Here is a 15,127-nt window from a genome sequence, read left to right as displayed (position 1 = left end):
AGAACTTCCAAGTGAGTACAGGGGCCCATGCATATAGGTCACCCTATGCTGTTTTCCTAGGCCATGTTAGCAGGGAGCTGGATCAGAAATGAAGCAGCAAGGACACAAACTGGAATCCATATTGGATGCTGGCATCACAGGCAATGACTTAACCTGCTATGCCACAATGCCAGCCCTGCTAAGTAGTTTTACAATCCTAGGAGGAGAAAACAGAACTGCTTAGTTCTAAGTTCCAATTTTTGGAACTGGTATTGTGGCACAGCAGTTAAGCCACCATCTACAACACCAGGACCCAAAACAGGTAATAGTTTGAGTCCCAGATGCAACGCTTTCGATCCAGCTCCTTACATATGTTCTTGGGAAAGGAGTGCAAGAAGACCCAAGTATTTGGGGATCTGCCATCCACATGGGTGACCTGGATGGAATTCCAGATTACTTGTTTCAGCCTGGCCCAGAACATGTGACTCTGCCTTTCCAATAAACAAATCTTAAAATATAAAAAGGAACTCTTGCTTCCAAGATGACAAAGAAAAAAAGAATAGCTATGCAAAAAAAAAAAAAAAAGGCACTGTCATTTGGTACACAAACTGCAGTGTACTGATGTGTGCTAAAGAACTAGGCCATTTAGAAGTTATTCGAGGTGCCAGTGTTACAGCATAGAGGGTTAAGCCCCTGCCTGTGATGCAAGCACCCACTATGGGTGCAATTCATGTCCCTCATGTCCCAGCTGTTCCCTTTCCAATCCAGCTTCCTGCCAGGGAGCCTGCGAAAGCACTGAAAGCTGGCCCAAGCCCCCCTGCACACATGTGGGAGACCCTGATAAACTCAATCTTCTTTTTTTTTTTTTTTAAAAGAGGGAACTTCCATCCCTTAGTTCACGCCCCAAATGGCTGAATCCTCTAGTTCAATCCCCAAAGGGCTGGGCCAGGCCGAACCCAGGAGCCAGGAGCTTCTTCCAGGTCTCCCATGTGGATACAGGGGGAGGCTCCAGGATCCTGGCTTCCACCTAGCATACCCCAGCCATTGTGGCCATTTGGGGAATGAACCAACAGATGGATGATCCCTGTTTCTTCCCTCTCTATGTAACTCTGCCTTTCAAATAAATTTTAAAAGCTCTAGGAAAATAGAATTGAAGGATAAAAATTTTTAAAAAATTTTTATTATTCCAAACACAGTAGAGGTATGGTACAGCCATCAAGGACATCTCCAAAGCATATGTCTTCAATGACCACGTGGTTCCCAAGCTGTATGTGTAGCTACATTATCGCAGGTTATGCCATTCACAGTGAGGAAATCAGAACTTGATCTTGTGAAACCCAAAAGGACCCAAAACTACTACTGCAATTTAGATGTACTGTTGATACCCCATGCCTTCCAAAACCTATGTAAAAGCAGTTTATTAGTCTTTAAGGGCTAAAGAAAAACTATCCTCAGGAAAATAAAGTAGAAATAAAGTAGAAATTACTACTATAATTGGAGGGTTGGGGGATGACAGAAAATTTACCAAATCACACTAGAAAGAATTTTATGTCTTCTATATAATTCTAAACTTATATTCATTTCTCCTTTGACAAAATGAAAAAAAAACTATAAATTCGAGAGGAAATATACATCAGATGTTTATCATACCTGATTAATCAATTCAGTTAATGGGGTGACTATAATACTCCCACATTCTCCAGAGATGTTCCTTGTTATCCAACTGCTTTGCATTTTGATTAATAACATTTAAAACAGAGTCACTGAAAGCCAGTGGTGAAGTTGGACCAGAAAGCACACAGCTTACAAGTGTTTCCAGATTGAGAAAAAACCTAAAGAAAAAATTAATGCAACATAATCTACTTTAACACATTAATTGTATAATGTTAAATTTCCAAAACTGCCAAGAAAATATGAATTCCAAGTTCTGAATTCAATTGAAAACATTCCAACATAATCATATAAATACATTAAATTAAAAGAATCTCATCTGTTACAACCTTTGCAAGATAAACTTTCAGGTTTAAGTACCAACTTACTTTTCATCTGCTATACCACACTCCAGAAGATTACTGAAAATTAACTGAATTAAGAACAAAGCTGGAGTTCCCTAAAGAAAGCAAAGAATGAAGTCAATCTTCTCAATTACAATGAATAGTATACTTGTTTTCTACAATCAGTTAAGACGATTATTTTAACAGAAGTTTATCTTTTAGCATCTGTTAGGATATAATTAATTTCCATAAACTATATACAAAAATAAAGCTCTTAATTTTGTAATTTTACTCATCCCATCTATATAAGAAATCTAGGAATGACATTCCAGATATAAAAAGAACATTAACTTACAACTTACTTGACTTGTAATACCTACATCGTGCTGATATTAAGTACATTTTACATTATAAAGCTGACATTCCTAATCTTACCAACTTTTTAACAGGGACTAGCACTTTTACTATGAATAAAATTTTCCTTCTGCAGTCCATAAATTGAGGAAAATATTTCACAACATCTCAATTAACATTACTCTATTACTTCCTCCATCAGTTCTTTAAGTTGGTGAACAAACTGCAAATCCAAAATCTTCAGTTTCACAAAAGTATTTTTTTAAAGGAAGGAAAATACCATGGAACTCTCATGTTTTTGACCATATTTATATCATTACATTCAAGATACTTGCATTAAGAATATCCATATTAGCAACCTGATATGCCGGTGAACCTAATACTTTCTGGGGAAGTCCTTTAACCGCAATTTCCATGAGGATCTAAGAAATATAAAAGGTTTTACAACAAATCAGCTATGGAAAAATCACTACTTAGTAAAAGGTCAACTAGTCTTAACTGTTTTAAGATTTATCGCAAGCAACATTCATTAATGTGAATACATTCTCATTCAAAATGACTAAATACTTGAACAATAAGTTTACATTATTTAAAAGTTCAAATGAATGTACAGAAAGTAAAACAAAGACCTTTATCATTAGGAATAAGCAATGCTAAGTCTTCTAAATTTCATACAAATACAATTCCATTAAACCATTAATTATATCAGTGCAGTTTACTATAATTCTAACTTATTCAACCATTTTCTACTAATGAGCCTTCAGGCTACTTCTATTTTTTTTATACTGCTTTAAAAAATTTTGCAGTAAATTAGATACTCGCTAGCCTCAAAAAACAAGAATTTCAAAGGATTACTTGCTCATATCAGACTTGAGTCTGCCTAATAGCTGTCCCAGAGTATTACAATACTAGTACTAATGTGAACTATATAACTAAAGTGTCATTAACACTGAGAATTACGTTAGCGAAAATAAGTCTTCACATATTTGAAACAGACACTAGAAATATTTAGAGTCTGGCACATGGCATTCTATATGTATCAACTTATTTAATAATCAACCACTACAATTCATATTACAGATAAGGCAAAATAATGCTAATAAACAGTTGGGGAGTTTCAACTTAAGAGCTATTAACCGTTACGCTATATGGCCCAAGAATAGTACAGAAAAAAAAATCCATCTAACAGTACTGCTTGTTTCATCTGCATTTTTCATGGCTTACTGTAAAAATTATGCACAATTTATACTTTCTCCATGTTAAAAACATGTGCTTGATACCAAAGTCAATACCCAAGTTGAAGAGTTAATTTAGAAATGTATTCCAGTAAACCATTCACGAAGTTAAGCAATCTTGTAAAATTAGCAGACATCTGAGTTTCTTTAGTCAACTGTTACATCCTTTACCCCATTTTCTTGGTTTAGCTGATTATTTTTCTTATGTTGGTTTTTTTAGTTGCTAATACAGCCATTTATTTTAATAAGAAGCTTTCAAATGAATTATAAGTCAATAGAATGATTTTTTATTATACTGCTAGTCAACACTTGATATAAAAAAAGTGTGCCCAGGACCGGCACCATGGCACAGGTTAATCTTCCACCTGCGGCAATGGCATCCCATGTGGGCACCAGTTCTAGTCCTGGCTGTCCCTCTTCTAATCTGGCTCTCTGCTATGGCCTGAGAAAGCAACAGAAGATGGCCAAGTGCTTGGGCCCCTGCACTAACATGAGACTGGGAGGAAGCACCTGGCTCCTGGCTTCGCATTGGCACAGCTCCGGCTGGGGAGTGATCCAACAGAGGGAGGACCTTTGTCTGTCTAACTCTACTTCTCAAATAAAATCTTTAAAAAAAAAAAATGTCGCCCAAACGATTTTTCAAATATCTTCAATTTCATTTTCAGAATCTGTTTTTAATATCCTACCTGTAGGTATTATACTTACCAATGCTTTTGAAACAGGAAATACTTCTGACTTCACTATGCCTTCCAAAGATTTTAGTAAAACAGTCAAAACCTCAGAACCTGGTCTCTCTTTTTTGTTACCTATCAACAAGCAAAAAGGTATAGCTTCTAAGCATGTAGGTATTTAAAGAGACCAATATATAAAGAGCCATGAAAATTAATTTCTTAATCAGTAACTGATTCGTTCAAACTAATGCCTGAAACTACAAAAATTCTTTAAAATGAATTTTATGTATAAAAGACAAGCATTTCACTAAGTGCTATAAAAATCATTTGATCAGTAGTTAAAGTGCTTACCTGATTCAGTAACTGACTTGACCAAGCCAATCAGCTCTTTCCAGATAGCACTGAGAACTGCATCTGTCAAACAAAATAAACTTAACTGCTTTCAATGAACTACACATAACTACAAAGGCTGTTCCCCCCTCTTCTTTACACTAAAAAATTGGGTAATAATTTAAAGATACTATTTTCCTTATATTTAACCCCGTATAAAACACTTGTCATATACTGTATTTGAACAATGGATTAAACATGCTAATACAGGACTGTACAAGTAAGAGTAACTGCTGTATCTCTTTCCTACCATCTGTATATTATAAATTCATCTTCAAGACAAGGAATAACAATGACACAGAAAGGTACCTGACAACCAAAAGAAAAAGTTATGTGATTCATTTTCCAATCAGTTAACAGTGAAAGTGTGATTTTTAAATTTCTTTTCCTCATTACTGGATAGATTATACAATTTAGCAGTGTAGATACAGATGCTGGAGATACAGATGCTGGAGACACAGAGCCTGGGAATAAATCATAGTTCCAGTTGTACCATGTACTTTGTGACTTTGCACATGCTATTTACTTCTCTGTACAACCCAGTTTCCTTAGTTTGAAAACTAACAGGAGTTGGAGTTGTAGTGCAGCAGGTCAAGCTGTTAGCTCCAACACCAGCACTCTGTATGAACGTTCTAGTCCTGGTTGCTCCACTTCTGATCCAGCTCCCTACTAATGCACCTGAGAACAAGGAGAAAATGGCCAACTACTTGGGCCCCAGGGGGCCCAAGAATTTCAATGTTATTTGGGGAGTGGATGGAAGATCTCCTGCCTCATCTTTCTAATTCTGCCTTTCAAATAAATCTAAAAAAAAAAAAAAAAAGACTAACAGGGTTATTTCAGGAATTATGTAACAGGCCAGCATCATGGCACAGTGGGCAAAATTGCCATGTGTGGGGCCAGCATTGTGGCCTACACTTGAATCCCATATGGGCCTGGCTGCTCCACTTCAGATCCAGCTCCCTGCTAATTCACCTGAGAAGGCAGTGGAAGATGACCCAAGTGCTTGGGACCCTGCACCCACGTGGGAGACCTGGAAGAAGCCCAGCTCCAGCTGTTGTGACTGTTTGGGGAGTAAACCAGTGCCTAGAAGCTCACACTTTGTAACTCTTTCAAATCAATCAACCTTCAAATGAAAAACAACAACAGGAAAAAAAAAAAAAAACGCTATCTGCAACACCAGGATGCAGCATGGGTGCCAGCTCTAGTCCTGGCTGCTCTACTTCCAGTTCAACTTCCTGCTAGGCAACCTTCTGATGCTTTTCCCAGGTGTATTAAGTGCTTGGGCCCTTGCCAACCAGGTGGGAAACCCAGATGAAGCTTTTTGCTTTGGACTGGACCTGCCCGGGAGGACCCACTTGGGGACTGAACCAGTAGATGGAAGACTCATTTTCTTCCTCCCTATTAACTCCGACGTGCAAATAAATAGAGAGAGCACTGTGGTGCAGCGGTTAAGCTAATGCCTGTATGCCAACATCCCACGTGGGTGCTGGTTCAAGGCCTGGCTGCTCCACTTCCAATCTACCTCCCTGCTAATCGACTGGGAAAGCAGCAGAGATGACCCAGGTGCTTGGGCCCCTGTACCCACATGGGAGACCAGGAGGAAGCACCTGGCTCTTCGAACTGGCCTGGCCCAGCCCTAGCCATTGTGGTTATTTAGAGAGTGAATCAGCATTCATTTCTCCCTCTCATAACTCTTTCAAACAAATAAATCTTTAAAAAAATAAACTAATCCTTAAAAAAACTTAATATATATATTAGGCAAATGGATAACAACCTGACCAATGAGTGGTTTCATAAATATCTGCCAGATTTTTTAAACACAAATATGAACAAATAATCTCTCCAAAATATTTACCAGAAGCATCTTTTCCAACTGCAACAAAGCTATCATGAACAGCAGTGATAAGTATATTTGCATGTTTGGAGAAAAAAGAAGGGCTGCTGACTAAGGGATGTTCAAGTGGCTCTAAAAGGGAGAAAATAGAAGACAATTATACAAAACAGAAATTTGAGACTACTTGATTTAAATTTTAATTTCTGAAGGTCTGAATAAATGTTTTATATTTATAATTTTATACTCATTTCACAAACAATTACAGAGTATCTCTAGTTTGGGGAAAATTAAATCTCATCTCAATCCACTGAGTTCTAGAACGGTTTAATAATAGAAATTATTTTCAAAACAAATACCTAAGCTCAAAACAAGTTTGTTTTGCTTAGCAAAATTCAAGACTTCTGGACCCAACAAAAAATGAAGTAACATCTCAAGTCCCAAAAGCTGAATGGAAGGAATTGTGGCCATTCCACCTAAATTTGAGATCAAGTTCATCCGGGGAGTCACAGGAACTCCATAAGTGGAAGCACCTTAAAAAAAGAAAAAAAAACAAAAGCTTATTAAATAAGCTTGCTTGATCTTAGCACTCCATATGCATATATTTTATTTCAATTGAATGTACTTTTAAAAATTTATTTTCAGGTGTGAAATTATACCTTGAAGTTCCAGTATGTGCTGCACTAGGTCCCACAGCAGTACCTGGGAAGAAGGGAGTGACCTGTGCCCCACACTAAGGACCACCCTGAAGGAAGCAGTGCAGAAACTCATCCTGAGATCCAAAAGGCATGGTGGCCTCACCAAACCCACCCCACCACTGCTCTCTATTCTGCCACTTTGCTGCTGGTTAGTCCCCAACTGGCCAGCATTTTCCTTCTCTCTGCCCTCCTTCAGATTCCCTGTGCTTCCTTTCCCCTCATTTCTCTGTCTCTGAAGTACCCAAGAATTACCTCCTCTCCCACTTCAAAATGTGGGGCCCTGCCTAGGTGGTGTGCATTTCCTCTTTCCCTGCTTCCATAGTTTTCTTATCCCAGAGATTTGCTGAATTTTCCTTGTTTCTCAAAGAAATTAATTCCCACCATCATTAAATAAATCAGAATAAGTAAGGTAGGTGGGGCTCAGAAGACTTCAATATGTCTTTCTGAAATTTAAATATAAAAGATAGCTGCCATAATTTACAGTAACTAGTCACTTTAATGTTGTATAAACTAAGCAACATTTAAATCTGAGTTGCAACAGTTCATATCCTATGCCAGGAAAACAGTCATCTTTTCCAACCTAAACAATGCATTTGTAGTCAATCACAAACTAAAATATATAAGGCTTATTTTTATATTGGACGAAATTTACAAGGAGCTTCATTTTGTGTGGAAAATACTAAACAAAACCTTCTCTAAGAGCCTCTCAAAAAAAAAATGTTTCTCTTACCTTTGGGTACAGGAGTCATAGGACTCATACCAGGAGAAGTAGCTACACGAGAGGAAGTGCTAGAATCGATGCTTATTGTGCTCTGAATAAGAGGCACACAAACCTATTGAGGTAAAAGGGAAAATTTCCAACTGTAATTGTGATAATTTACAGAGTTCTTACATAACATAAATGCATTTAAGAAGCCACATAAAGGGGCCAGCATTGTGGCATAGCAGGAAAAACAACTAACTGCAATACCAATATCCCATTTAGGTGTCAAGATTGAGTCCTGGCTGCTCTACTTCCAATACAGCTCCCTGCTAATGCACCTGGGAAAGCAGAAGAAGACAGCCCAAGTATTTTGGACCCTGCATCAAGGTGGACAACCCAAATAATTTCCTGGCTTCGGCGTGGCCCACACGTGACTACGGCAACAATTTAGGAAGTGAATGAGCAGATGGAAGCTTGCTCTCAAGTGCTCACTCTTTCTGTAACTTTCAAATAAATCGTAAAAAAAAAAATTGCAATCTAAATTCTTCTGACATACAGGTTGGATATCCTGAATAATACTGAAAAGCTTAAACTTCTTGAGCTCCAACACAATATTAATACTTGACCTCGACAAGTACACTAAAAATAATGTATTATAATATTCAGGCTACGAGCATAACAAGTTTAAGAAACCTAGTTCATGGTTAGACTTGGGTCCTATCCCAGGATATTTCATTATATAAAACATAGGTATTCAAAAATACAAAAAACTGACATCCAAAACACTGCTGGGGGCAGCACTGTGGCACAGCGGGTTAAAGCCCTGGCCTGAAGCGCCAGAATCCCATACGGATGCCGGGTCTAGTCCCGGCTGCTCCACTTCTAATCCAGCTCTCTGCTATGGCCTAGGAAAGCAGAAGATGGCACAAGTCCTTGGGCCCCTGCACCCATGTGGGAGACCCAGAGGAAGCTCCTGGCTCCTGGCTTCAGATCGGCGAAGCTCCGGTCATTGTGGCAATCTGGGGAGTGAACCAGCGGATGGAAGACCTCTCTGTCTCTACCTCTGTCTTTCAAATAAAAAAATCTTTAAAAAAAAATTTTTTTAATTAAATTTATTAAAAAAAAACACTGCTGGTCCCAAGCATTCCAGATGAGGCAAACTACCTGAAATAAATTTTACCAGCTGCTTCCAATCATATAAACAAGCTAAAAATTAAAATTGAGAAATTAACATTTTTATTATAGCACTATGTGACAGTGTTACAAAAGTATTATCTGTGTATCTGTCAATTCTAAAATTATATACATAAATAACTTTTGTAAATGTCAACTCAAGTTTTGTATGACATTGGCAGACTCATTCTTAAAAGCACTTTACAGATTATCAACTAGCACTATGAAAAAAATCAAGTTAACTAGAAAACAAGAATTTTGGGGCCTGGTGCTGTGGTGTTAACAGGTAACACCAATGCCAGTTTGAATTCTGGTTGCTTTAGTTTCGATCCAGCTCCCTCTTAACCTGCCAGGGAAAGCAGCTAAAGATGGTCTAAGTGCTTGGGTCCATGTACCCATGTGGAAGACCAGGAAGAAGCTCCAGTCCTTGTGGTCATTTGGGGAGTGAACCAGCAAATGCAAGATCTCTCTACCTCTGCCTCTAGGTAATTCCACGTTAGAACAAAAATAAAATTAGATTTTTGGATGTTTTCATTCTACAAACATCTTAAGTGTTTGAAGAGATAAATATATTTACCTTGACTGGATACTATGCAAGATATACATGTATCAAAATATTACATAGTGCTCCATAGACAATTTTTATGTCTCCTGAATTTAAAAAATTAAGAGTTAACTTTTAAGATCATTCTTATACTACTACTCATATAGTCACTGAATAAATTATTCCAATTAATGTTAGACAACTGTTAAGATTGTCCTATTTATCCTATTAGGACTTCACAATTGTAGAATTTAGAAAACGGTCCCAATTATATACTACCATCCAAAGCCATTTTTCAGTTCCTTTATGTCATATTATGTTTAAAAGGACTTACTAAAAAGTTTAAATCATTCTTTTTCAAGAATGCATTTCCTGATATGCATTTATATAAATTCTTAAGACAAAGAATACAAATTCACAATTAAAATGTAGCTTAAAATGCACAAGAAATCAAAAAGGTAAGTTATCAGAGGTACTCTTTCCAATTACTTAAAAGAATTGGCCGGCGCCGTGGCTCACTAGGCTAATCCTCCACCTTCGATGCCGGCAACCCGGGTTCTAGTCCTGGTTGGGGCGCCGGATTCTGTCCCGGTTGCCCCTTTTCCCATCCAGCTTTCTGCTGTGGCCCGGGAAGGCAATGGAGGATGACCCAGATGCTTCGGTCCCTGCAACCACATGGGAGACCACCGGGAGGAAGCACTCAGCTCTTGGCTCCAGATCGGTGCAACACTGGCCGTGGGGGCCATTAGGGGAGTGAACCAGCGGAAGGAAGACCTTTCTCTCTGTCTCTCTGTAACTCTACCTGTCAAATAAAAAATTCAGAACCAAGGACAGAATTAAAGTCAAAAAGGTCTGGAGCCAGCGCTGTACCCAGCAGGTTAGTACCCTGGCCTGAAGCACTGGCATCCCATATGGGCGCTGGTTAGAGTCCCAGCTCCTCCACTTCTGATCCAGCTCTCTGCTATGGCCTGGGATGGCAGTGGAGGATGGCCCAAGTCCTTGGGCCCTTGCACCTACATGGGAGACCCAGAAAAAGCTCCTGGCTTCGGATCGGCACAGCTCTGGCCGTTGCGGCCATCTGGGGAGTGAACCACTGGATAGAAGACCTCTCTCTGCCTCTCCCCTCTCTTTGTAACTCTGACTTTCAAATAAATAATTTTTTTTCTTATTAGTTTATATTAAGTAAAGATTTCAACAGTTTGCACCCACACAGAATATAAAGTGTAAAATACTGTTTAAGTATTAGTTATAGCATTAATTCACATTGAACACCACATTAAGGACAGAGATCCTACATGAGGAGGTAAGTACAGTGACTCCTGTTGACTTAAATAAATCTTAAAAAAAACCTATCAAATAGGTTTGATAATATTAAACTTTCTATCTAAATGCCCATAAAGATATCTAAATGCGTACAAATTCATAAAATATTAACAAAAAATCAAAATAAAATTATTGGTTATCACTATATAGCTCAGAAAAGGAAATAAATTATTGGTTATTACTATATAGTCCAGAAAAGGAAATAAAGAACTGATTAACTTTATATCTACTCTATATAACACTTGATTTCTTTCTTATATTCATAATGTTTCCACAGCAAGAAATTTGACCATAGACTAAAAAGGCTTTAAAGGGCTCTATTTTAGGAAACTTGAAACAATTCCTTATAGGAAATGTTTCAAGTTCTATGCCAAGTAGAATTCCATATATTGTGGCCTACAAAGACAAGGGTATTTCCAAAAGTTCCTGCAAAATGGAAAGTTAAGTTTATTCTGATGCAAAACAAAATGCAGAACAAAAAAACTTCAAAGGTCATTCAGTTTTTCAAGATAATGTGTTTTCATGAAATTCTCAAGATCCTTTATAGATACCAAAATTAGCACAAAGACTATACTGGTAAAAGCATATTAATAAATGTTACCTGTTCAAAATTAGCAGCAAGATGAGGTCCCAGTCTCATCAATAAATACCACCACACTTCTAGTTTAGTTTACCGCAATTACCTGCATAACTGGACATGCTTGCCAGATCAAAATGACATTATCCAAGCAAAGAAGGCCTACGAACTGCAAAGCGATGTAAGTCACATGAACTCTGGGGAGGGGAGGTTGGGAAGACAAAGGTCTGTTAAGAGTTCAGTCAGTGCCTTTGTGGACAGACCACAGGTTGTACGCTATACAACCCTAGAAGGGGGCAGGACATTCACATTGTTTAACACAAACCCTATATTTAGGAGTTAAGTCACAGGACACAGAAAATAGAGGTCACATCCTTTGTTCCCTAGACTAGATTCCAAACTGTTTTTTTTTTTTTTAAGATTTATTTATTTATTTATTCATTTGAAAAGCAGAGTTACAGAGAGGCAGAGGCAGATGCAAAGAGAGAGAGAGGGAGGGAAGGAGAGAGGTCCTCCATCCGCTTGTTCACTCCCCAGATGGCTGCAACAGGCAGAATTGTGCTGATCCAGGAGCCAGGAGCTTCTTCTGGGTCTCCCATGAGGGTGCAGGGACCCAGGGACTTGGGGCATCTTCTACTGCGTTCCCAGGCCATAGCAGAGAGCTGGATGGAAAATGGAGCAGCAGGGACTCAAACCAGCACCCATATGGGTTGTGGGCACTGTAGGTGGTGGCTTCACCTGCTATGCCACAGTGCCAGCCCCACAAACTATTTTCTTCATTGAAACTTCTGACAATGAAAATATATTTCAGATAAATGTATATCATCTAAATATTTTTGAAAGATTCATTTATTGGAAAGAGTAATAATGCTGTCTTTGAAAGAGATTGAGACAGAGAGGTCTTTCATCTGCTGGTTCACTCCCCAAATGGCTGCAACTGCCAGAGCTGAGCCAATCTGAAGCCAAGTGGCAGGAGTTTCTTCCCAATATCCCCTACTTGACCATCCTCCACTGCTTTCCCAGTAGCATTAGCAGGGAGCTGGATCAGAAGTGGAGCAGCTGAGACTCAAACTGGAGCCCATATGGGATGCCAGTGCTGCGAGCTGGGGCTTTAACCTGCTGCACCACAGTGCTGGCCCCTATCATCTGAGTATTTTTAAAATCATTCCCACTGTTATGCTAGATCCAAAGCTGCAATAATATTTCTTTAGGTCACTTATGACAGGATTCAAACTGGTTAAGATTCAATAAAATTTCCCTTAAACAGTTTCCATGACAAATTTTTTTGGAATATCAAATAATTTATCATGGAATACAGCATTATTACTATTATTACTCATGGGCAGTATTAATAATTATGCTGTTACAAAGCACTTTTTTCATGAATGTTAAAGATCCTGAATTGTGTAAGAGTGCAGGTCTTAACTCTTGTGGAAGCACCATCTCCCATGTACTTTATCTGTCAGCTAGTGGGTGGGATGGTTAACATCTGGAACAATATCTGTGTCTCATATCTTTGTAGAATGTGTATAAAGCTGACCTGGAGTGGCTGCGTGGCATTGGGTGGATGCCGGAAGGCTCCGTGGAAATGAGCCGAGTGAAGGGAGCGCAGGACCTCCTGAATGAGAGACGCTACAGAACGCGACCGGAGGCTTTGAAATTCACTAGCATCGTTGACACTCCAGAAGTTGTCCTGGCGAAAGCCAATTCTCTGCAAATGAGTGAGGCAAGAACCCTCTTACAACTAAGCTTTCATTTTTCTAGATTCTCTTTTTAGATAGTGCCACTCAGCCTGAGCATGTAGACTGTTCTCTTCAAAGGATTCTAGAGATGGCAGCGACTCTCGGACCCTTGCCCGGCTTAGTGAAAGTGCGTGCAAATGGGACTCCCACGGCAGTCAATGTGCCACTCACTTGGAAGCCCTAAAGTAAAAAGTGTTCCTCCATGGCAATTCAGAGAATCAATATTTGATTCCTATTGATACTAAGACATGTAGCATCATGCTTCATGATAAATGGACCATAAAATATTAGGATTCTCTAGACAAACAGAACCAAGATACATATATGCATACAAATAGAAACGCACATGTATGTACATGCAAAAATACTTTAAGAAGTTTGCGGGAAATGGCATTAAAAGATGTATATTTTGGTGTAAAGAATTCTGCAATCTAGGCATATTTTCATAACACACATTTTCTGTGAGCTTCTAAAGTACCCTCGTTGGGGGGGGGGGCATGTGTGAGAGTGAGAGAGAGAGTGAGAAAGTGGCTCATGTCAGTGTGCAGGCTGACAAGCCTAAAATTTGCAGGGTAGGCCAGCAGGCTGAAGAGCCACGAAACAGTTGTGGTTCCAGCCCAAAGGTAGGGAGCTGGCAGAATTCCTTCTTGCTTAGAAAGTCAATCTATCCATTGATTGGGAGAGGCCTACCCACATTACAAGGATACTTTGCTTTACTCAAAATCTAGGGACATAAATGTTAATCTCATCTAAAAAATTCATTCACAGAAACATTCAGAACAATGTTTGACCATAGATTTAAGTGTCATGGCCTAGCCAAGGTGACACACAAAATTTAGCCATCATAAACATATATAGAAGCATTTGTCCAGATAATAGAGGCTTACTATTTCAGATACCCCTTCAACCCTGAATTAAAATAGTGTTTCCCTTCCTTCCACAGAGGCTGTATCAAGAGGCCTGGAACAAAGACAAAACCAACATCAGCATTCCTTCAGATACGCCAGTCATGCTGCAGGCCCAAATCAATGCTATGCAAATCAGCAATGTAAGAGGCGTAAATATGGAATATAAAAGCTTTTATAGGACAATATCTGTCAGTTTGTGGAGTGGGTTATCATGGACAAATCACCTACTGTTGAAATGTTCATAGCTTTTGGTTTTACATATTTTCTATTTAGCTACCATTCCCAAAGTAAATAAACTCAAATTCTCTCTTTTAAACTTCAGTTCAGATACATGCTGAGTGCCTATACTGCAGGAGTTAGGATACCTGAATTCTATTGGTATTCCTTCAATCTTGAAATCATTGAAGCCCTAGTTCGTTATCTGTTGTCTTCTTAGGTGTTTTGATTGATCTTAGGACTCTCTTGATTGACATTTCAAGGCCATAAAAAAGCCAAAAGAAAAGTTTTAATTACATTCAAAGGACAAGAAATGTATTTTTTAAAAAGGCAGAGTCAGAAAGAGAGAGAGAAAGGTCTTCTATCCACTGGTTCACTCCCCAAATGGCTGTAACAGCTGGAGCTGAGCTGATCCAAAGCCAGGAGTCTCTTCTGGGTCTCCCATATGGTGCAGGGGCCTAAGGACTTGGGCCATCTTCTGCTTTCCAGGCCACAGCAGAGAGCTGGATCAGAAGTGGAGCAGCTAGGATTCAAACTGGCACCAATGTAGAATGCCGGTACTGCAGGTAGTGGCTTTGCCCACCATGCCACCGTGCCGGTCCCGAATGTATGATTTTTTTAAAAAAAGATTTATTTGTTTATTTGAAAATCAAACTTATGGAGAGTGAGGGTGATACACAGATTTTCCATCTTCACTCCCCAGATGGCCACAATGGCCAGGGTTGGGCTGGGCTAAAGCCAAGAGCCAGGAGTTTCTTCCAGGTCTCCCACATGGGTGGCAGGGGCCCA

At 39.0% G+C, this 15,127-nt stretch overlaps 2 protein-coding genes across 2 annotated transcripts in view; one reads left to right on the top strand and one right to left on the bottom strand.

Annotated features, from left to right (window-relative positions):
• Window positions 1–11,565, bottom strand: part of LOC133754730 (telomere-associated protein RIF1-like) — a gene marked incomplete at its 5' end in the record, with an annotated part of 49,496 nt that extends 37,931 nt beyond the window's left edge. Inside the window, 10 exon segments of the mRNA XM_062185174.1 lie at window positions 1,630–1,668; window positions 1,670–1,811; window positions 2,019–2,089; window positions 2,663–2,749; window positions 4,268–4,368; window positions 4,585–4,647; window positions 6,479–6,589; window positions 6,814–6,987; window positions 7,883–7,985; window positions 11,497–11,565. Of these exon segments, the coding sequence (XP_062041158.1) occupies window positions 1,630–1,668; window positions 1,670–1,811; window positions 2,019–2,089; window positions 2,663–2,749; window positions 4,268–4,368; window positions 4,585–4,647; window positions 6,479–6,589; window positions 6,814–6,987; window positions 7,883–7,985; window positions 11,497–11,565 (960 nt within the window).
• Window positions 11,566–13,039: 1,474 nt separating this feature from the next.
• Window positions 13,040–15,127, top strand: part of LOC133754729 (nebulin-like) — an 87,078-nt gene continuing 84,990 nt past the window's right edge. Inside the window, 3 exon segments of the mRNA XM_062185172.1 lie at window positions 13,040–13,193; window positions 13,250–13,341; window positions 14,158–14,262. Of these exon segments, the coding sequence (XP_062041156.1) occupies window positions 13,040–13,193; window positions 13,250–13,341; window positions 14,158–14,262 (351 nt within the window).

This window comes from Lepus europaeus, unplaced genomic scaffold, assembly GCF_033115175.1.
Source record: "Lepus europaeus isolate LE1 unplaced genomic scaffold, mLepTim1.pri SCAFFOLD_29, whole genome shotgun sequence".
Classification (NCBI taxonomy): Eukaryota; Metazoa; Chordata; class Mammalia; order Lagomorpha; family Leporidae; genus Lepus; species Lepus europaeus.
The sequence above is the reverse complement of the archived record's forward strand: the minus strand, read 5'-3'. Positions and strand labels throughout refer to the sequence as shown.